Source organism: Numida meleagris, chromosome 4, assembly GCF_002078875.1.
Source record: "Numida meleagris isolate 19003 breed g44 Domestic line chromosome 4, NumMel1.0, whole genome shotgun sequence".
Lineage (NCBI taxonomy): Eukaryota > Metazoa > Chordata > Aves > Galliformes > Numididae > Numida > Numida meleagris.
The window spans coordinates 27,981,523-28,005,267 of record NC_034412.1 but is presented as its reverse complement, the minus strand read 5'-3'; the positions used below and the strand labels follow the sequence as shown (position 1 = coordinate 28,005,267).

General features: G+C 35.9%; 1 protein-coding gene across 1 annotated transcript in view; it reads left to right on the top strand.

Annotated features, from left to right (window-relative positions):
• MARCH1 (membrane associated ring-CH-type finger 1) overlaps nt 1–23,745 on the top strand; it is a 236,126-nt gene that overhangs the window by 165,320 nt on the left and 47,061 nt on the right. Inside the window, exon 4 of the mRNA XM_021394679.1 lies at nt 23,063–23,113. Within this exon, the coding sequence (XP_021250354.1) occupies nt 23,063–23,113 (51 nt within the window). The remainder of the gene's footprint in view (nt 1–23,062; nt 23,114–23,745) is intronic.

The window sequence follows — 23,745 nt, the reverse complement described above, 5'->3', positions numbered from 1 at the left end:
AAATAATTAAGTTTTTGATGCAATTTTATTGTGATGAAAAGCTAAAAGGGAAGAGATCAAGACAATCAGTTCTGAAGGGGGGAAGGGCTGTGCAGGCTGTAAGCAAAGCAGCACAGAGTGTTATCAGACTAGTTCTGGAGCTAGGATTGCAGGTGACCTGTTGAGTTTCCACTCTGTAGCATTTTTACCCCCACAACTGGGAGACATGATGAGGTATTTTTTGGCTAAAACTGCATAGACTATGAACTTCACAGTTGCATGGAGAGTTTTCATACAATTCCTTATCATATGTTATCTTTTGTGCCTGTTATCAATTTTGCAGTTCTTGCAGTGCACTTATATTTAGAAGTAGATATTTTTTATTTATGCCTTCTGTTAGTTGAGTGTATACTTAATTTCATCTTTTTGTTATCCTGTACCAGTAGCCTCAGAGTATTTTAAATTAAGATTTCCAAGTGGGGTCTTACATCCTTAAAATGAGATGCTTAGCTTTTGCAAGAGAATCATGAAGCATTTATGAAACACTCAGCCTTTTTTAGGAATAGCTCAGGGCTTTATAGGTTGGGATGAATGTTAAATGTGCTTTTTTGTTGTTCTGTGTCACAGAGACGATAGGATGTGTAAGTGCAGCATGTTTAAGCAGCTACCCGGCTAATGTTTTGAACTTGGCAGCAAACTGATTTCTTATGATTTTAGTAATTTTGAAATTTAATAATTACATATTCTGTTGTACACATGCTATGCTGAAGTATACATCAGTTGTGCATCAGTTCTCGGTTAAAATTGTCAACCATTGTTAAAATTGTTAACCATGGTACTACTTTTTCAGAATAAGATATTCATTTATAAAAAAAATTATTTATTCCAGTTACTTAGTGAATGAAAAAAAAGTATTGGGTTCCTGCTAAATTGATAAATATCAACATGTATGAGGTTGCTTGTGTAAATGAAAATGTCAACACTGATATGGGTAAAGCTACTTCCAGTTGTACGATCAAGTACATTCTATTTAAGCTCATATACTATTTAAGTAATTTAAAAATACCACAATTTTTTGAGTTTATATTACTTAGCATTTTTTTCCTATTCTAATACTCAAGTATTTGAGAATAAGCAGAGATACAGATTCTACACTGCTTACAAATAATAGGAAATTTACAAGTCTCCCATGATGCCAGCAAGAGCATCTGTGTTCCTAAATTTATCCATGAAAATAATGAATAATTTTATTGTACTATACCCTACTTCCTTTAACCGCAGGAATTTCCAGAGAGATTGAAGTAAGTGGACTTTTTGAAGAAGAAAAATGAGCTTTTGTCAAAAAAAGGTAAACTAGTATTAAAGGTCAATTTTTTTTTCTTTTTTAATTACTACTTGAGTGGATATAAGCACAGTCAGGCAGTTTGGTGAAGGGTTGGGGGATGTGCAGGGTAGCTTCTGTTTTTTCTTATAACAGACTTTGACTTCAAAATAAATCTGGTTTTCAGAAAAAAGCGATGTACGAAAAGGTTTCTAATAACAGGATAGCACAGGACTTGCAATGTGTGCTGGTGGTAGCTTTCACTGGGAACATCAACAGGCGCGTTCTATTAATTCTTGTATTTCCGGTATTACAATGACTTCGTTACAATTATGCAGCTATGTGGCCATGCCCACATAGCGGATTTCAATTTATGAGCGTGTTGAATAAATGAAAGCAAAATAATTGTCAATTCTAATCATTCAAGCTGAAGCTTTACATTTAATGCAAACCTACGCATTACAGCTTTTAATATTGATACCCCATTGAATGGAAATTCTACATGTTGTTTTCTCTATTGTAAACAAAGTCTGAATGAAAAATAGGGGCACCATTGCATTTGGTTGATAACAGTAAGCAGAATGCTGAGCACAGATTGGAGATAGCACACAGATGTACAGATCTTCACGTGTCCTGTTCTGGAGTCAGTACCACAGCTGTCAGTTTGTATCAGTATAGCCAGTCCCAGTCTTGCACATGTGTTAACAAGATTTTCTTGGGAAACATGAAAGCATGTTTTCTCACTGCCTGTTCATTTGTAACCAAAGGAGGACATATGATCAAAACAGAACACGCTCCTTTCAGGTGCTACAGCTGTCATGGAGTTCGACCATTTAGAGAAGATTAAAACATGGTTTTCTTCAGCTTTTTTTCCCTCTATTTTGTTCTATGAACAAGTGATGGTCTTATGTCAGATGTGGGTAGTCCAAACCATGAAATTAGATGAATGCGATTGCTCATCAGAAACTGTGATTTTAATATTCTTCTAGGTTCAAAAAGCAACATGATGCATAGACAACTGGGTGTCGTGTGATCTGGAAGGTAAAATTTACTTCTCTGGTCACAATTCTGCCCTGCTGTCACAGGCAACTTTCTCACTTTGTCTGTTTTAGCTTGTGTGAATATGAGTTCTTTAACAGAACTTTGTTTGCTTTTCAACTGAATGTTCATTATTGCACATAAATCAAACACTGAAATCTAATGCTATATCTCATTGCCAAAACTGAATTGAATAAACTGAGAATAGCTATTAAATTTTTGCTAGTATCCTAAGATACAACTCTTAGAGTACAGCTTGTAACTTATACTATATTATAGCATATTATAGCATACTAGTGAAATGCATGGTGTTACAAAGTCAAAGGAGATGTAAATTGGTGTTTGCAATGTTTTAGAATTTTGAATATAATGAATCCTAGGCAACAAAACTGTGAAAGTTGCATAGATTTTGGAATAGTTTTGTTGTCTATAACTTCATCTCAACTGAACTGACAATTATTGAATCAACTGTGCAGTGTAGAAATGTTAGGAGTGGGTGGAAGGGGAGAAAAACTTTTTCCTATGAATAAAACATCTTGTTATTAATGGATAAATGTTGTCTAGTGGAGTTTCCCTTACAAGCTTTTTACTGACTTGTTTCTCCCACAGGCAGATTTGCAGTAGCTCTCCTTCGAAGTTTTATAGTAATCTTACTATGCAGAACTCACTACAAACAATTCATTCTGTTGGCATTAATAATTTGAAAATTCAAAAAATGATATGGAAGGCAGGCTGTTCTAGGAAAAAATATTTTCCTGAGCAACAGTTTTGATGAAAATGGGTAGCTGTCTCTAATGAAAACAGAAAAAAACTTTCTTTCCATCCTTGATTCCAGTCACCTGTTGCTGTAGTTTTCACATTTTTCTAACTTACTGCCAAAGTTGTACTTTTTCTCCTTCTAGTGGGACATTTGTCATGGTTTTATGACTTTTGGTTATTGGTATTCCATATCATAACATCATGTAGTGCACTGCGAATTAAAGAGTTAATGCTCCAGTTTTGTGGAGCATGAATAGTTCCGGGTACCTGGTTCTCAGAAGAGAAGAACTACATTCCCCAGAGGACTTTGCTGTTCTGTTGCTGTTTTCCGCTCAGAGGGAAAGATAAAACTGTTTGCATATCATGAGATGTTCTCTCTTTTCATCCTGTCTCTCGTCCCGGCAGCACCTCGCTCTCCAGCCGTCTTATCGTCGGTACTAGAGTAAGGCCTACCTTAATTTTGGACACACTCTCTCTCTGTATTGGATTTATCAGCTTAAATTGTAATTATATTGTATTATATTGTGTTATTTTGCATTCTGATATCTTATTTAGTAAATTAGTTTGTTTCTCCTCAGATCGTTGCTGCTGTTTTGTTCTTAGGCCCATCTCCATACCCTTTTTCCCTTTTCCCTTTCCTGGGGCATGGGCCCGTGAGTCCCCCACCCCAATAGTCACAGAACTGGGCCGAACGTCTGTAAACCATTGACAGACATTGTTTGTCTAACAATTAAGAATCTTATGTCTTGCATAAATGTACTTTGCGTGTACTTTAGGCCCCTATATTTTGTGCAAACTTTGGCATATCTACTTTTTCCCATCTCTGGTAATCTAGTGCAGAAGTATTTATATATAGTAGATATCCCATCTCAGCCCTCGTTTTTGCTAATCTAAGGCAGTGAAACTCTTTAAGCCACATTTGGAAAGCAGAATTTCCATTTCTCTAATGATTCTGCTGGCCTTTCTGCCCCCATTCCAGTTTCAATTAATCTTTCTTACATGACTGTCCTTGTCCATGCCATTCTAGAGGTGATCTCATCAGGGCCTAGCACAACAAGGATAATGTTATCCTGATACTTTTCAGAAAGCATTCGTCTTTTTTTTATTGTCATTTAAGAAAAGGAGTATAAGGAAAACTGTCACTGAAGATTTGGAATTAAAAGTTGCTAATACAAACTACTGTTCAAAAATGAATAATTAATAAGAGAGAAATTGCACTTCTAATCTTGAACAGAAGGAATGATGCAGAGAAGTAAAGACTCAAAGTTTTTGGCTAGAAATTCGTTATTTTGCATAGTAGAGATTGAAGCTGAATGTTCAGTAAGGGGTTTCTACATTACATGATAAAAAAGCATTAAGACTGGTACAAATCCAATTTGTTTATTTACCACTGAAAAATACTGAAAGTTAAACGTGGCAATTTAGAATAGGCTATACATAGTGTTAAACTATCTTTTCTGAAAAAAAAAAAGGCCAGTATGATCTCGTCAGGGGAATCAGAAGTGTCTAAAATCAAGTTAGTTGAGAACTACGCTGGAGTGGAAAGTAGTTTTTTGAAGTTCACTTTGGTGAAAAAAGCCTAACTACCTCTAGTGACAACAAGTGTTTCCCTGTTCAGTGTTCAGAATAGGATGACACCAGTACTATCTTTTTTTTTTTTCCTCTTTCTCCCCACTCTCTTCCTCATTGCTGCTCCTTGACTGGCCTGCAGAATAAGATCTGCTGCTGTAAAAATCTGTATCTGTGTGTGCACACAAGAAATTTAGGAGAACATCTGGGGATTTAGTTTTTGGGGTTTGTATCTCAGAGCTCGTTCACTTATTGTCTGCTACTTTACACACATAAGTATGTTTAGGTGGCACTGTAAAGACCAAGAACATGATCTGTAAAGTGATATCTTGAGCAGAATGTGCAGAGATAGCTTTGAAACTTTTGATAAAAGCTTTGAGTGTCAGGAGGATGCTCAGGTGCTATCACAGTTTTCCTTTTATTGGTCCAATACTTGTAAATTGGCAGGATGCTATTCTGTTTTTTATTGTTGTTCTAAGCAACATTTAAAATATCAAATATCTACAATCTGGAAAACCTGTGTGACTCTGTTTTGTTTCATAGAAAAGGTAGATTTGAATTTTACCAAATTTCTCATGGTTTAATGTGCATTCTCTTCTCCAATTGGTAAATGAAATGCATCTTAATATCAAAGTGCTAAGTAATGAGGTCATGCTGTCAGAGGTGAAACATCCTGTGTAGGTATATGTTTGACGCTTAAAAAGGAAAAACATAAACATCAAACAGACGTGTTTAGAATAAGTGAAAGGCTAATCTAGATGACAGAAGATGAGCTAATCTGATAGTGAAGCAGATCTCCAGATTTCTGTAAAGGGCTAATTGGTCAACTAAATTCATACTAAAAATATAGGCAAAGATCAGATACCTCAGAGTTGTATTGTATGGTGTGTTTAGCCCCTTTTTACAGTCATTGGATTTTTTTTGCACAGCTTTTCTAACTCATTGAGTTTGATTTGTTTATAAATTGTAATAATTTTTCAAAACTCTGAACTTATTCTGTGAGGAGTGGAATCTGGACAAAGCAATGGACAGTGGACTAAGTTTGAAGCCTTTTTCAAGTATTTTTATACACAGATTCTGTTTACTCAGTGGGAATTTTCCCAAGTATGGATGAATTAGCAATTTATGATTCAAGTCACATTGGTTTCTTCTGTGTCATTTCATCTAACCTTCAGGCAGTCTGAATTCATGGCAGGTTTTGACATTTACATAAAAAATGACCTCCTCAAGGTTTTCAGTGCTGTTGAGTTTCCAGGAACTATTATTTATGTTAGTGGGAGCAGTAAGTGCTGAGTCCATCTCAAAACCTTTGCTTTACATTTGTCAAGATGTCTTCCAGCACTGAAATAGTGAAATGTTGTTAGATGTAATGCTTGTGCAACAGCTCTGTTGAGTGATGTGAAATGTTCTCATGTATCTGCATCTTGGTTATTGAAATGACAGTTACCAGTTTTATCGTTACCTATTTTATGTCTACTGAAGTTAGGCAAGCCAACGATGGCAAACTGGAAGTATGGTGCTGTCTGGGGCAGTGCTTATTAAACAGCCACTTACTGTATGGAGCTAACTCCTTTCACTTATTCAAACTTTGAAACTATTGCCAACTAATTTGATCTGATATTCTCTTGTACTGATTGCCTGGAGCAACGTTTCCTATCTGCCATGCATCTTATGGGTTTTTGTCTCTCTACTGCTTTTTCCCTCTGGTGTCCCACTTGAACAGCTGTGGTTTATTTAGCTGTTTCTTGTGCGGGCACCTTTCCATCTATCAGTGGTACAAATTTTCTAGTACGATCTTGATCTTCACATGTTTGAAGGAAGAAAGGGATTACTGTGAATGTTAATTCATATTGCAAATTGCAGCTCATAGTTGCTTTTTGTTGTCCCTATTTTTTACATATATTCATCCAGAGAGTGTATTTCTTTGTATTTTCATCATATAGACCTAACTTAGGCTAAATTTAGGCTTTTTTTTTCTTCCCAACACAGACGTACTGAATGCAATATAAAAAATGTGGTGGAAAATTGTGAGATTCTCAGTTTTTGAAGTCTGGAACAAATACATAAATGTTAAGGCAAAGAAAAAGCTCATGTCCAACTGCTTTGTGAGCCAAGATGCAGAATTTCATTTTGATAAATTTGATCTCCAAAGAGATAGGTGAATCTCAACTATCTTCATGGGGATTAATATTATTATCAATTTCTCTGCAGTTTTGAAAAGGTTTATATATAGCTTGGAATGATAATGCTTTTTCTAATATTTGAGTTTGACTAGTGTGTACCAATATGAAGAGCTGCAGAGGCACGTCAGGTCACCAACAATTCTAAAGCAAAATACAGAGAAAGAAATTAAAAAAACTGCTTGCCTTTGCTAGCTTTATTGACAAACTGTCTCATAAGTAGCTTAATCATAAGAGGAAAAGAGGACAGGTGGTCTAATAAGAAAATGCATTCATCTGTGGTGGCCACAGATGAATTTGCAAAGATTACGGCAAAGAACCTTTGGAAGGAAAGTGTTTTTCCTTTGGCTCCACTAGGAAAACAGAATACAATACTGTGCATTTTCTAGAAAGTCTTTGTTATGGCAGAGATGGCAGTTTATAATACATTGCAAATGCATAATTAATAAACTGGTCATACAGCGGTGAATGTTTATGTGACAAGTATGATTCTTGTCAGACTAAATTTATTGAAATAAGTAATTATGTAAAACATTGCCTTTTAGTGGTAATTCTTTACTGGCAAATAATACCCACAGTGGTACATATAATTTTCATCCTAAAAATATCACGAGTTGTTTGTTATTTTTCTCTTTATTTCCTTTTTATGCTGTTTAAAGTGCATGAGAATAAAAGAGGAGAGGAAATTACCCTTAATTTACCAGATTTTTAGTTGCCAAATATACATCCTTGTTTCCATGGAGATCAGCACATAACTGATTCACTCACTGCTGCAGCTCCCATGAAGGGAGCACCTTAATGGATTATCATTGACTTTACTAAATAGTTAAATACACCATGGGGATCATTTATTTTAGGCTACAGTGGAGGTTACTCATATCCCAATATCTACTCTCAGACTTCAGTAAGGATTTGTAAAAGACATGCAACTTTTCATCCTCTGCTCATGTTTCATGTCATGTTTTCTCAGTGCTGTAAAAGGACACATACCAATTACAGCCCCTGGAGGAGTGCATTGAAAAACTGAACTGAAAAGCTAATGTAAATATGAACTCAAAGCTTCATGCTCTGTCGTACTTAAGACTCAAATTTAGCTTGGAATGCAATGCAGATTTGATTTGTGAAAAGGTGTTGCTTCTTTATGATTAAAGTGGAAGACTAGATCCTTGCTGCTGATGAAGTATCTCAGCTGTAGCATGGGGAGATCTTCCTTGTAGATCCTGCACCTGGGTCAGTGCACCTAGTACTGATTTTTGCAGTGAAAGAACTGCAACTAATTGCAAACAGCCAATTACTTGCATATGAGGAAATATATTGAGAGAGTGACTGCAGAGTTACGAATATGAATATCTCCTTCTCTGGAGACAGTCAAGACCTGTCTGGCCATCCACCTGTGTGACCTGCTTGTAGGTAACCTGCTTTAGCAGGAGGTGGGACTCAGTGATCACTGGAGGTCTCTTCCAACCCCAACAATTCTGTGATTATGGCATTGTCCATTGTATGGAGGGCAAGCTGGGATATTTCTATGGCTTTTCTCTCTCAGTTGCTTTGTATAAAGAGTACTTTGTCTTATAGATATTTTACATCATGTAGACTTGATGTATTTTATCTATGTAATACTTAATCTTTTGTCTTTTATCTTGATCTGCTGAGCATATTTTAATTCAGTTTATCTAGGAAGCATAGTCCAGAAAAGGGAGCAGTCTCACTTTGTGCTTACCAGGAGTAGTGCAGGCTGAGATAATTGGAGTGGCTAAGATATTAGTATTCACCAGGACTGTGATTGTGGCTGCCTTTTTGTGTACTATGAAGAGAAGGCTTCCATGATCCATTCCAGCTAGATGATGTGTAAATTATAGTCACAGTTTTGTACTTCCCATTTGTTACAATCCCATAAAACTAGCAATAAAAAGGCAGAAAACAGTAAAAGGATTTTATTAGATAAAAAAAAAAATGTAATTCCAAGTTAGTAAGCATCCAGTGGTTTTAAAAGAGAAATCGTCAAGTAACTATTGCTGTTGGAGATTAGGTTTTCCTCTTTTATTGTCAGTAGAATTTCTCCTGCTAGTCACAGTATAAGGTTATGTTCCTCATCATGCTAGTTAGTGTCACATTGAGAAGCTCTGTCCGTTTGTCCTTGTCTTCCCTTCTCAGTTAGTCTCTAATGCAGCTGAGTTATGTGCTGTAGCGCCTGCCTGTGTTACAGTTCAGTGGTTGTAGTGCAATCTACTTGCTTTGAATGCAAAAGGTTAATTTTGTTTCAGTGCAGATTAAATCTGGATATTGACCTTTCCAAGTGGGAAAACAGAATCATAGGTCAGTGAATTTCCCAACTGGGATACATATTTGAAACATACTCAAGAAAGCATAGATTTTTAGCACTGCTGTGAGCTACGTAGGAAGCTGACATCCAGAAATATTAGAATTATCCAGAATTAGACAGAAGAAAATGTATATTATTGAAGCAGTGAACCATACAGCTGAGCTTGGAAAGAATGAAGTTTAACTTAAATTGTAATATTAGAATTATGCCTTCATACTTTATTGTGAAATGGGAACAATGAAGAAGATTCTGAAGTTGTTTGCTTCTCTAATGGCATTGTTTGTGATCTTTCCTGCTAAGACAGTGTTAAAAGTAAATAAGTTCTTTGGAATTAAGGTGCATGCATCTAGATCTTATAAGAAACTCAACTCTGGAAGCAAGTAACGAAAAATTGATTCAATACCTTTAGGCCTGAAATTGAATGCCTAGTCCTTTATCTGAGTCTCTTCTATTTCTTCCCTAGTGTCTCGGATTGTGAAAATGCTATTTTGCTTGTTTATGTCAATAGCAGATAAGAATGCTGTTTTTGTCTGATGTGAAAAAAAGTAAGTTGGAGCTAAAGATGTTTTTTTTAGATCTGAAAGAGTCACTTGAATACCACCTGCATTTTTATGGACATGTAAGTCCATGTTTGCCAGAGTTGAAGGACCGCTTCCTAAATATGCGAAAGGTGCATGTTGTTGAGGATGCTCTGCATGCATCATACTGCAAACTATGGATCACTGCTGGAGATGAGCGAGCCAGATCTTAAGTGGAACTGGTTCACAGTGACACTGCCTAAGTCACCAGATAAATATCTGCCTCGGGTACGAGTGGCAAAATGTTTGTTTTCTTGCAATACTAGAACGGTAGTGGGAGTCCTTTCCAACACAGCCTGCTGGAAATCCGAAAGTGGAAATCCAAAAGCAGAATGAACATCTAGAGCATTTATTATGTTGAAGATTTGCTGTTGTGAAAAGAGAAAGTGTGGTTAGAAAACAACAGTAATGATTTGTATGTAATTTTGTTTCATATTATGTGTTGTGACTAAGAGAAGCAGGACTTCTTGGTGAGAAAATACATAGAGAATAAAATAGAATCAAACATGCTTCACTGTTGTCTGCAGTAATGGGGAAAAAAAAAACAAAGCAGAAGGTATTAACTGATATCTAAGACGGTAATTAAAATGTTTCACGAATAAGAGACTAAATTTCAGTGGTGTTTTTAACAGCTAGAGCCTATGCATACAGACAAACATAAATGCACAGAATATTGCGTGCAAATACTGGAGTCAATTACAATGTCAGGATGTTGCTCCCAACTCATTAGTTTAAATTCTACGCAATAATTAACAGATACGAATAAAATAAATATAGTCTGTTCTATATCGTCCTAAGTAGCTATTTATAGCCACTCTGGGAGAGTGTGAATTATTGTCTGTCCTAATTATGCCAAGGACTTCTTTATTATGTTTGAATGTATGACTGGGACTAATTAACAACTGCTTACAATGTCTTTACATTATAGCTAATCAGATAATTTGGTAGAGCCTCTTTTTATATTTCGGTTTTATTTTTCGGTTCTTTCATTTATTAGTCACATCTGGAATACAAAATTGTGCTATCAACAGTAGAATCTTTCCTTGCCCTAAGTAAGAGTGGCCTTTTCTCTCTGTAGAACAGTCTTCTCATTATCTCTTTCCCCCAGACCTCCTCTTCCTGTTGGTGTTTCTCTTTCCATCAGAGATATTTCTATTACAACACAAAATCTTCCAGGGAGGACCAGTCAGAAAGAGGTGTGGTGTGTCTGTCTCTCAACCCATCTTTGAGATGAACATGTAGGTCTCATCTGTCTGGGAGGAAAAGCTCCATAAAACGCCTCTGTTGTGAACATTTCTGACTTGCTGTTCAAATCTGCTAAAAAATAGGTGCATTGTAAGTAACGTAGCTTCCATGCTTGTTTTTACTTACATTATTGTAAGTAGAAAATAAGATTAAAATTTAGCCTTTTAGTTAAACATTAATGTAGCTATAAAGGAAAAACATCAAAAAAACAACAACCACTTTTGTATAACAGTTTCCCTCTACCCTCTGGCTGAATAAATGAATATATATTAATAGGCAGGCTTTGAGTGCTAAAAATAAGCCCAATTCAGCTGTAAATTCTCCAGCACCCTTTCACTATTGAATATACAGAATATCTCAGGAAGAATAAAAAAGAGAAAAAAAGAAAAAATGGAACAACAGTGGCCTCGATCCTGAGCCTTGCTGACCTAAAATACTCCAGGCATAACTGAAATAAGTATCCAGCTGTTGTCACGGCAGCTCTACTAACATGAGTAAGAACAGAGTTTTTGCAGTTATAACTCTGTATTAATTTCTATTGCTATATTGTTTATAAAAAGTTTCAGTAACTTTACAGATGCCAATCAGACAAAGGTTACCTGTAACAAAATAATTGTTTCTGTAATGGAGTCCTGTGGTGACAGATATGAAGAATTCCTTGTCTGAAAGTTTGTCTGCCTTGACGGATGACCTGTCATTTATGAAGGATGGTGACCACTGGATCAAATAATGTAGACATAAAGTTTGAAGGAACTTTAGAATTAGTTCTGAAGCAGAAGGAAATTCATTGCCTTTTTTAATTATTATTTTTAACCTGAAGCCGTCGGTTTCCTCCAAATTTTTTACAGACTAGTGTGAATAAATGTATCACTTAGTGAGCTTTCATGAGGAGTTTTGTTGAAAATAAATCATTGACGGATCTTTGTCATCCAAGCACTAAAGTTGATATTTTGCTTTGACATTTAGAGAAGGAGTTGCAACGTTCAAATTTAAGTTGAAAATCACAGACTAATTGACTAACTTAATGAGTATATAATTATCCAATGAGCCCCAAATTATCTCTGATAATTTAACTATTAACCTCAGTTAATCTAACATTAAGATGTACTTTGAGATTTACAAATGAGAGGGGAAAGCTGCTGATAAATGATTCTGTGGAATCTATGTGCATCATGGATTCATCTGGTATGACATTCCTTCATGTTCTTATATTTATTGTTTTCAGACAGTTTTCAGGGTTTCAGACATACTAAGACCATAGTGGTAAGAGTTATGGGCCTTTGAATCTAGGCTTACAGGTATACAAATTATTCAGCTGGTAATATTTCTGATTTTGTGGCTGCCTCTGGCATTAACAATCACCAGGGTTGAAGCCAAGTTCTCTTAATGTCACTTTAATTCAATGTCAGTATTTTCTGTGAGCTTTTCTTACAAGTCTGTATCTGTTACGTACATGGAGATCCTTGAGATGCAAGTTCCCTGCACAGACAACATGTCACAAGTGAGGTACATAGTAATGAGTTATTTGCTGTCCAATTCTGTTTCTAATGATTTTTTTTCTTAGCACTTAAACTAACAAAATACTGCTTTGCACTTAAGCACATCCATGAATCTACATGCTATCTTACTGGTTTTGCCATGGGCTGCTTTTAAGGTATTGTAATATGAAGAATGGAAGTGCACTGGAATATCCTGGAATGCTTGTTACTGTATGTATCTTTGGCTTCCCTATTCCATCACAGTATTTACTGAGAGGATGTAGAAAGTACTGTTAAAATTTATATAAGTAAGTGTAAAAGTAGTGACATTATAAGTAAACCTTTTCTTAATTTTGTTTTGAAATCTGTTTTATTCAGTCTTCTGATAGTTTATTCCTGCAAAGCAATAATGTATAGTTTACCACTAGAGCTAGATTTCTGTCACTGATGTAGGTGTAACCAAATTGTTCTTGCCATTTATGGAATTGGGGCTCAGACTACTGCGTTTTTTACATCAGTGTGACTGAAAGAAGAACTTGGTCAAGATGTTGCATATTAACATAAATAATTATAGTTTGAGTTAGCTTGGAGGTAGCAATGTGTGATATATAATTCAAAGCATTCTACAGAGTAGCTGGAGAATAACTTAGAAATTACGACTTCTTGAAATCTTATGCTTAAGAACACCAAAGTGCAGCAGCAGCTTTGTACTAATGTATGTATCAAGATATTAGATCAATAACTTAATTTTATCCACAGTTTTTTTTTCCTGTTCTTGTTGAAGTTTAGCCTGAATACTGAGTTTGAGTGGCCAGTGATTATAATAACATGGTGCTATGAGAGAGAAAATACTTTGACATGGGGGATAGGGAGTGGGTGAGTTGAAAAGCAAACTATTTTGAATTTTTATGGAAATAGTATTTATAATGCAATGTGTTAAGATTCTGGCCTGTCACATATGCTTAATATACTCAATATATTCTGCTCTGAAATTAATATTCACAATATACTCTGCTCTGGAATTAATTTCCATGTTGTTTAGCTCATTTTCATTCTTTTTTTAATTCTGCTGCCCTGGGCCACCTGTACCTATCAAATACCTAAACAGCCTTTAGAGGACTGGGAAAAATGCTATTTCCTTTCATTTTTCCTTTTACTTGGGGGAGTTTGAGTTTACAGTTTGTAGAGACAGTGACGACTTAAAACCTGTAATCAGATAAAAGATATAAAAAAAATAGTGACAGGTGAACATACAGCATGTAATCAAGGAATTTTTTATAGCTCTGTTTTAATTGAGACACTTTGACTTTGTATCTTTAATTAGTCTTTTGTCCTTTGATAAATATTTGGCTGTTAGACAAGTACTTGGCCAGCCAGAGCCTTTCATCTTTGGTATTAATTGGCTGAAATCCAGCAGATCACAGTAGCTGGCAGACAAAGAGTGACCTTTGAATTCTGACCTCTGGAAGAAGTTTGTCTTTTCATTAAAGAATTTGAATATATTGATACTTAACAAAGAAAAAATTGAATGCATACCATTCTGTGAATTAAAATTTGGATGACGTGATCCACAGACAACTGTGGATTTACTTACTACTTACTTTCATTTAAAAAACAAACACACAAAAAACCCTGATCTTCTACTGCTTATAATTATTTGAATTATTTGCTGAAATTTGTATACTGATCACCAAAAGTGTTCATACAAGACAGGATCATTGCACAGACCAGATGTTTGGGGAAACATTTCAACTGATAAGGAACAGGTATCTTACATAAAAGAGAAAAGTATTCAGTTTGATAGTTGAATTAACTTTGATTGGAGTTCAACATGGCAATGAAAAGATTGTCATCTCCTTGAGCTCCCTCAGAGTCTTATGGAAAAGCAAAATTTTATTATGTACTGTGAGCTTTGGAAAATAGAGATATCATCTATAAATCAGTACTTGAGAGCAATGAAAAAAATCACTAACTGTTTATTGATTTGGAAAAAAATGATTAAATGTGTTATCTGTAAGTGATAGTAATGTGTATAAATGATAGTATTGCTTGATTAAAGAATGCTGCAGTGAAGTTTGTGTTGCATTTCTGTTCATGACATGAGAGATAAAATGATAATTTGATGTCATAATGAAAAGGATTCTGTTTCACATTCTTTTTCCATAGGTCAGACCTATTTAAAAAGAATTACATGGTGTGAATATAAGTTATAATTAAAAACTTACCTTATTTCACCGGACAATATTTGAGGCAGAGATGTTCAATAACATATATGTCACACATCTATGTAGCAGTAATAAAACAAAGCTGAACTGACAATCATATATTAGGAAAACAGACTGACAAATTAAAACCTCCAGACCATTTGTTATATTTGTATGCAGGGAGAAAAAAAAATGGTGCTTGTCTTCATATTCTGTAGCTGAGTAATGCCAAGGAAAAATGATTTTAAAATAGTATTTTCAATTTTCCAACGTAAGGTATCTTTACCAGCAACACCCAAACACATTTCTCACAACATGTCTCTGGTAATGAATGAATGTGAATCAAGTATTAGTGCAATCATGCAGGCTGTATATCATTGCCAGGTGATTTAGACATTAGCAACTGAGTAGAGGGTGGTTTCGACATGTGGAAATCTATCATAAATTGTATTTCTGTCTGTTATAACTGAAGCACTCTGGTTAATATAGTAAAATGATAGACATTAAATAGGCTGTACTTAGACACTGATATTATAATAACAAAACTCTCTATTTTTGCTGAAGATAAGTACCTTAGGAAATAACAGTGGAACACAAAAATTTTAGGAAGGTGTCTGTAGGACAAGGTTTAACTGTAAATGTGACAAATAAATCTTCTATAGATGGAATGTGTCAAAGAAGTTAGAGTCTTGTATTAGAGTATGTATATCCACCCAATTTTCTGGCCATGAACTGACAATAATGAATTGATGCAATTACTCTCCATCCGTGGTGATTACTCTTTTGACTCTAAAGAGCATGTTCTTTTAAATACTTGTATGCATAGGGAAAAATTTACTTTTTCTGTCATTCCTTATTGTGACCTGACAGGTAAAATTTTTGTACATTTACTTTTTTATTCCATCTCTTTTCCTTTTAGTTTGCTTTTTACGGTTTTTTCTTTTTTTTTTTTTAAATTATCATTATTTATTAATAGCTTCTTCAGATTTAGTTAATTACATGATCCCTCACTGCATTTCTCATTTAATTCTATCTGTAAGTAGTATTCCGTTCACCTTTATTGTACTTAGGTATGTCACTCAATATAGACTAGTTTGAAAAGATGCTTGCAGCCCAGAAGGCCAACTGTACCCTGTGTTACATCAAGAGAAGTGTGATCAGCAGGTTGAGGGAGGTGGTTCTACCCTTCTGCTCTGATCTTCTGAAACCCCACCTGGAGTACTACATCCAGTTCTGGGGCCCCCAACACAACAAAAGGTATGGAGCTGTTGGAGCGGGTCCAGAGGAGGGCCATAAAGATGATCAGAGGGCTGAAGCACTTCCCCTATGAGGACATGCTGAGAGAGCTGGGGCCCTTAAGCCTGGAGAAGAGAAGGCTCCAGGGGGACCTTATAGCGGCCTTCCAGCACCTGAAGGAGTCCCACAGGAAAGCTGAGAAGGGACTTTTTATAAGGGCAGGTAGCAACAGGAAGAGGAGAAATAGCTTTAAACTGAAAGAGGGTAGATTTAGACTAGATATTAGGAAGAAATTCTTTCCTGTGAAGATGGTGAGATGCTGGAACAGGTTGCCCAGTGAGTGATGCCCCCTCCCTGGAAGCATTCAAGGCCAGGCTGGATGGGGCTGTGAGCAACCTAACCTGGTCTAGAGGGAGGAGTCCCTGCCTGTAGCAGAGAGGTTGTAACTAGGTAATCTTAAAGGTCCCTTCCAACCCAAACGATTCTATGGTTTTGTGATATGACTTCCAAGATAATCCAGTCCAACTACCTACCACCAGTATTTCCCCACTAAACCATTTTCCTTTGATTCTTCCTCTGCTTTTTCTCTGTGTCTTTTTAAGAAGTAAATAGCGGCAAGTTTCTCTTGTCCTCCATCCATCTTTGCCCTTCATAATTTTTATCACTGTGGTCAGCCCTGGATAAAGACAAAAACCATTTCAATGTTGTTAGAGAGAAAAATGCTGCTAGGAACTATTATCACTTTGGCAGCTTTCTCCTTCTGCTAGGGTACAAACTGAAGAGTAATGGCAGCTAATTACAGTAGATCTTTCATGCAGTGTAACGCTTGAAGCTTGGTCTTCTCCAAGTTGTTGGTGAGTCAACAAGGAGCAATGCTATTTTAGATGTTAATTTTTTTTCCGTACTTAAAGTGACTCAGAACACCTAATCATAGAGAGCATCTTTTGAGTAAATGCTTGTCATTTCTCTGAGGGTTAATATAAGTAAAAGAATAAATGAAATCTGGGTAGTTTGGAAAAAAAATGTAATTATAGACTGACCTTGCTGGTCTGCTAGTGAGATCAGAAGATAAGGATATATGGACATTTCATTGCAAGTCCTGTGAAATTGGAATCTTCCCCATATCCATAAGGGGAAGTTTTATTGATACACGCAGAAGATGGAAATTTAATATCTTAATATATTTTTTAAAAACTTGTAACAATAACAGAAAAACCAAAACACAAAGATCACTGAGAAGATGTGCAAAACATAGGAGAAGTAAACTAACGAGAAAGGTGATTTGTGAATACAGGCGAGCGTAGAAGTAGGGTGAAATTCCAAGAAATTTAACTGTTTAGGATCATAATAAGACTTAAATAGAGTGAATGTGGACTCATTGATGTCAAGACTTATTTTGTTACTGAATTTTTATAGGAAAAAATGATACAGTAAAAATGACTGTTTACAACAAAGATACATTAATTGCCCTGTGTCAGAGGAGGCAGAAGGATCCACTGGCACCAGGCTGTGTTTTGCTTACTGCCTAAGTGTGTCCTGAGCAGCTTGCAGCTCCACCTCCTTGAAAGGATGTAAGTGGAGAGAGTTACAAAACTGAATGTGTTCTGTTGAAAGTCCCAAATGGTGGCACTTCTTATTCACGTCTTTATAGAAATCTCTTCAATTCTTTTTTGTGGTTTAATAAGTAGGTACTTTGGACATAGAAATGTATCATACATTTGAGATAAGGTGTTTTAGCATCTTATTTGCTTCAGATATTCTTTCTGAAAGATGTTCTGTTGCTGAGGGATGTGTATGCAACTTGTGATGTTTATGACATACCAGAACTTCATAAAATAGCTTATATTGCAAACTTCCCCTGTGGTAACTTGTTCAACTTGAACCTGAGTCATATGGGATTCAGGGTGGATTTTTGCACAACATTTTATTGACTCAGCTAAAGAAGTAAGTAACCTGCAGCAGCTAGGCAAGAACAATATGGAAGACTGTTCTTAGATCAGTTTAAGATTTGTTATCTCATTAATTTGCTCAGTGAGGGGAAAGTGTGATCTCCTTTAGCCTCTGAGCTGAATCAAATGACTTCTCTTTGATTGGAAGGTGCAGAGGGATATTCCAGCTCCCAGTTCCTGGTTATCCTTATTGCTGTATGAGCAAGTATACTTTGCTTTCAGTAAGCAGGAGGTACTAATGAGCCAAGGGAGTTAAAGACCCTTTGACTCCTGTGCATGTTTTCTGTGTTGTAAGATTTTTGCTCACCCTTGTATGCCGATCTTCTGAAATCCCAGCCTTTTGTATTGTTAGTTTTGTTCCCTTAACCTTAATCTCTTTAGTATAAGGCATTGCCAGAAATCATTTTCCGAGAGAAGCTTCAAACTAGCTTCTTATCTCACAATCAGTCTGGGACAGGTATGTGCCACGCGCTGTAAGTTTATTGAATTTTGTTGAATTTCTTTCCAACCTTATGAATTTTTCATTTGAAATTCTGGCAAGGGTTTCTAGGAACTTTTTGCTTTTCCTGAGTATGGTGCAACAAAGTCAAAAGTGGCTCTTGATATGAGCTGCTGAAGGAATTGAAGTTTTGTCAGGCAATGTCTTTCTACTTCAAAACAGTTTCCAGTATTTAGTATGTGATGTTTTCTGGCAGTGTTCTGTCAACACCTGTACTGTGTTTCAGCATTGATTTACCGTTGGATTTTAATTTAACTTAATTGTATATTTACACTAATTTTTAAACCAGTTTTGACCTTGACATCTGAGGAAATACAGAGAAAGTAGCTAGTTTCTGTAACATGGAAATTACCCATACAATTGCAGTTGGAAGTATAACTGTGAAACCCTTGTATTGTAACAGCAAGCCCGCTAATGACTAATCTTGGCCTGTGAGGAAAATTGTTCTGAGCCTCATTAAATTGCAATTAGCATGTTCAAATTAAGAGGATGCTGTATCAGATTCCAGTATATGTCTCATGCTTGTTACCAGCTTGTGCTACAAATAAGCTGCTATGTTGTGTCCAGTGAGGCTAATGTGATGTAAAGTAAGAGAGAAAAGGACCCAAACGCTCTAGAAATACCTGTACAAGAAGCAGATGTAGTAACACTGTCATATGCCTGTGTCATGCTCTTGGCATTATACGTTTCTCTTTAAAGGGAAAAATGCTGATGAAGAAAATAATTTCGTAAAATGTTCTTCTGTAAACCTCATCAGTCCAGAGGAGGCCCACAGGGATGATCCAAGGGCTGGAGCACCTCTCCTGTGAAGGCAGGCTGAAGGAACTGGGCTCGTTCAGCCTGGGAAAGAGAAGGCTCTGGGGAGGCCTTATTGCAGCTGTCCAGTATTGAAAGGGAGATTATGAACATAAGGGAAATCAACTTTTTACTGGGGTAGATAGTGATAGGACAAGGGGGAATGGTTTAAAACTAAAGGTAGGGAGATTTAGATTATATGTCAGGGGAAAGTTCTTTACTGAGAGTGGTTAGGTGCTGGAACAGGATGCCCAGAGAGGTTGTGGATGCACCATCCCTGGAGGTGTTCAAGGCCAGGTTGGATGGGCCCTGGACAACCTGGTCTGGTACTTGATCTAGTGGCTGGCAGCCCTGCCTATGGCAGGAGGGATAGAACTTGATGGTCCTTAGGGTCCCTTTGAACCCAAACAATTCTGTGATTCTGTGATTCTTATTGCAGCTAGAGTACCAATATGAGATTTGTATGGTCTTGTGTTCTACAAGTGTAGCCAGAGAGATCTTAGTTGCAAAAGGAGTCACAGGGGATATGGCAAGTAACACACCTCTATGTGGTTCTTCTGAAAGGCAACCCAACAGCCCACTAATAGGGAAGTTGCTATATGATGGCTAGCTACTCTTCTACCCGTATGTATGCTATATATAGTGCAGATAGTATGGAAAATAAGCAACTTCGAGGATAATACTTCTAGGTAACTGCTTTATGTTATGTTGGATTAAGTTATTCCCACAGATGATAGCCAGAATGGCACGTTTGAAGTGCTTTTGGCTTCCTAGGAAGCTTTATTTATGATGCTCAGCTGTTTCTGTACAGCTGTGGTGTATGGTGTAAACCTTCAGTCTGCTAATATGAACCTTCTACTAGGCTTTTTGCCTAGTGACATTGTAGGTGGTTTGACATTAATGTTGAACTTCTTAGTGAATAAACCCCTTAAAATTTATCAAAATAGTGATTTCTTTCCTTAAAAAGAAGAGAGAGCAATTATTCCTTACGTTAAAAAAAAAAAGAAAAAGGAAAAAAAATGATCTTTTTTTCTCTTATTCATTTCCATCTTCACTTGGATATAACCTTTCAAATGTAAAATAGTACTGAATGTGTAGGAAAACAATCTTTATTATCACCGTTTAGCAAGCCTGCAAGAAAAACATTCTTCAATACAGAAAGTTCCTCTTCACTCTTCCTCTTCCTTCAAAGGAATCAATTATTCTCAATGACACATTTTATAAAGATAAACCATTATAATAGAAGCGCCCAGGCATTCTTTAAGGACAAAATTTCAAAAGAGATCTTTCCATAAGTCTTCTATTCTGTTCTTTTTTTGTATGAATGATCATGTGAGTTCAATGTGAACGTGAATGAGATATTCTAACTTCGATTTATGTATATTTATTTAGTGCAATTTTTTTTTTGTTTTATTTATTTCCTCCTTGGGATAAATTGCTGTGAAATGCCTGAAATGGGAAATTATGACAAAAAGCTATTTTTTTTCTTGATTTCCAAAAGCTGCAGTGCAGCATTCTTTCTCTCAGTTAGACCATCCAGTAGATGGCTGGTACTCTGCAGTTTGGATGCTGGGAGTTGCCAGTTGGAGGATCTGGAGCTTGTTGTAACTGAAGTAAAGGAGATATATGCCATAATGAAGAATGCATCATGTAAAAATCCTGGAGAGCTGCAGCCAGGGAACAGAATTTAGAAATGAATCTTTGATGACAGACAATTAAAAGGAAGTTAGACTTCCAGAGTTTGCTATGCTGTCAGAAAGTACAAAATATTTCTTTAGTCCTAGTGATGGAAGATAAAGGTTGCATACTTCCAGCAGGGAGTTTCTCAACTATGAACCCCATTCATATTTCCTAATGGTGAAAGAGGAATTAATTTCATGGGTCTGTAACTTTGATTATTTTGAGGTCAGATCTGAGCTTCTCTGAACATTAAGCCAGAAAATATGAAGTATATTTTTATGGATATAAATGAAGACATTCAAAAGTGTATATATTGAATGTTGTTTAGAAAGTATAAGAAAATGGTAATTTATTAAGCATATATACCAGAGCTACAGTGCATAATATATCACAGAAGTAACAGTAAAATCAAAGAATATGTCGGGTCAGAAGGAGTCATCTGGTTCAGTTCCCTGCTCAAAGCAAGGCCAACCTCAAGGACAAGGTAGAATGAATGCCCGATAACTTGAATTTTCCTTTTCCGGGAAGAATTAATACAGAGCAAAAACAACGAAAAAAAAGATACTCTGATAGTTTAACCTAAAGTCTTTAAATCCTGAGAATAAGCCTGTACACGAGAATAAAATGAGAAATGGTGTATGGTCAGGTAGTTCGGTGATGCTGGTTTTCTGAGAGCAGGAGTACACAGTGCTGCTTACTGCTAGCGAGGATAAAGTAAAAAGAGTGCAGCATATTAATATTTCCTGTATAGATGATCAATGATGCTGAGGGATGGAACAAAAGCATGAGCTTCCTATGGTCTGAAGGAAGAGAAATGTAGTAGATAAATATTAAACAGCAAGTAGGTTTGAAATTTTCTGTAGAGACTAATAAATCAGTGTGTAATTGTGTGTGTTTTTCATTTGGGTGTGCTTACTGGGGTTGAGACTGAATTAACTGTTTTAATATAAAAATAGTTGTTCGCTGATAAATTGCCTAAGCTGCTTTTTTTTCTTATTTCTCATTTTTCTGTTTTTGCCATTGTGTAACTGTTCTTTGCTACAAATTAATGGAGAAATACCTATGTCTAGACTAGAAATGTGCATTAGAGGTGTAGGAAATTTAAACATTTTAATAGGTACCTCTTGCATTTTTCTTTCACTCTTTAAATGAAAGATGAGGCTTTTATTGGCATCTACATAGGAAATTATTATCTTATTTGTCTGCCTGCTGCAGTGATGCATGCATTGTGAATTAAACTGGGAAGGTGAACACCCTGCTTTGGTTTTTGTGCTCTTCTCCCAGCGTATAATCTAACAATCTTGGATGAGTGATATCTGATTCAGCTCTTGCTAGGTAAAAATCCATCTTGTTTCTGTAAATATTTCACTTTAGTGCTTGAACCTTTAATTTCACTGCTTAGAAAAGCATTTCTGTTATTACCATAACATAACATGACTTTACCATGGGGATGAGCATTCTTTCCAAAATATTTTTTACCTGAAATAGTAATATATTTAGCTGAAATGCTGAGTACGTTGTTGGAGAAGCATAAACGTTGATCAAATTATTGTACCATTGTTTCACTTCTTCACTTGAATTACCAGAAAAAAAAAAAAGTTGTGCTCTAGAAATGTAGCTATTCAATGTGTACTTCATTAGTGGATTTCAGACTCTCGCTTTGGTGTGCGTGCATATTTTTGGTGGAGGTGAGAGGATGGAGGAATGGATGTTAAATTGAAGCATATGTACAAGTAGCTGCAGTTTGTTCTTTAAATGTGTCTGGCCACGAAGTCATATAGTGCTGTTTAATCTTCCTAAGTGGTGAGTTCAGCTTTTTGAGTAGGTCTATGTCCAGTGTATCAAGGTCGATTTTATTAATCACACTCTGTTTCTATTCATATAAGAGTAGCAGTTTTCGTAAGAAGCCATGACGACGCATTAATCTTTCAATCAAAATGCTATTTAAAAAAAATCACCACCTCCAACAAAAGAGAACAACAGTAATTAGGTGCTAACATTCATTTCTTGCAGAACATCTTTCCACTGTACTGATGTAAGTCACCTGAATATTGTAATGGTTTGCATGTTGAAATGTCTTGCACTGTACAGTCAAAAGTGTCTGCTTCCTTCAGACCAAACTGAAGGAAAAATAGAGAAACTGTATACTTGCAGTCACAAAAAGAGCACTGCTTCTTAAGTAGAATTTGCATGACATAATTTTTTTCATCTTCTAATGTTGTTTTCCAGAATGACAAATCCCCGGGGCGTTCCACGAGTCGATCAAGTAATATTTCAAAGGTATGTGAAATCTGTTGCCTTTATGAAAAATTCAAAAAACCCTAAGTTGATTAAATACAGTATAGTACTCCATTTAACTATATATGCATATTCTGATGTATTCTTTATAGACATGAGGTTTTAGTATTTTGCTGCATGTTATTATGATTACCAAGTAAAATCCATCTTAAAGTATAAATATATAATTAGTCATTACTGTAATGTGTAGGAATAATAATAAGTAAATAATGAGTGCACGTTTTTCACTTCCATTCCACAATTGCTAAATCTTACATTAACACTTGGCTTAAGGTAGAATTACCTGTTGATGTTTCTTCCTCTGCCCCACCCACTCAAATAATAATAGCTGTTATGTGTGAACTCCGAATTCCTTTTATGGGGATTTATGCTTTGATGAAGTTTGGACATTTATATCTAGATATTTTTAGTTTCTGGGAAACAGAGAAGGGAAGATGTAAGGAGAGATAAAATGAGATTCAGACTGCAGTCCTTTGTAATCCTCTTTTTCTTTGCTTTTGGTTTGGATGTGGCTGTAACCTATTCCAAAAAGCCAGGATTTAGAGGAGATAAAAGCTCAAAACTCAATATTTTGGAATCCCAAACTCATTATCTTTAATCTCATTATTATTATG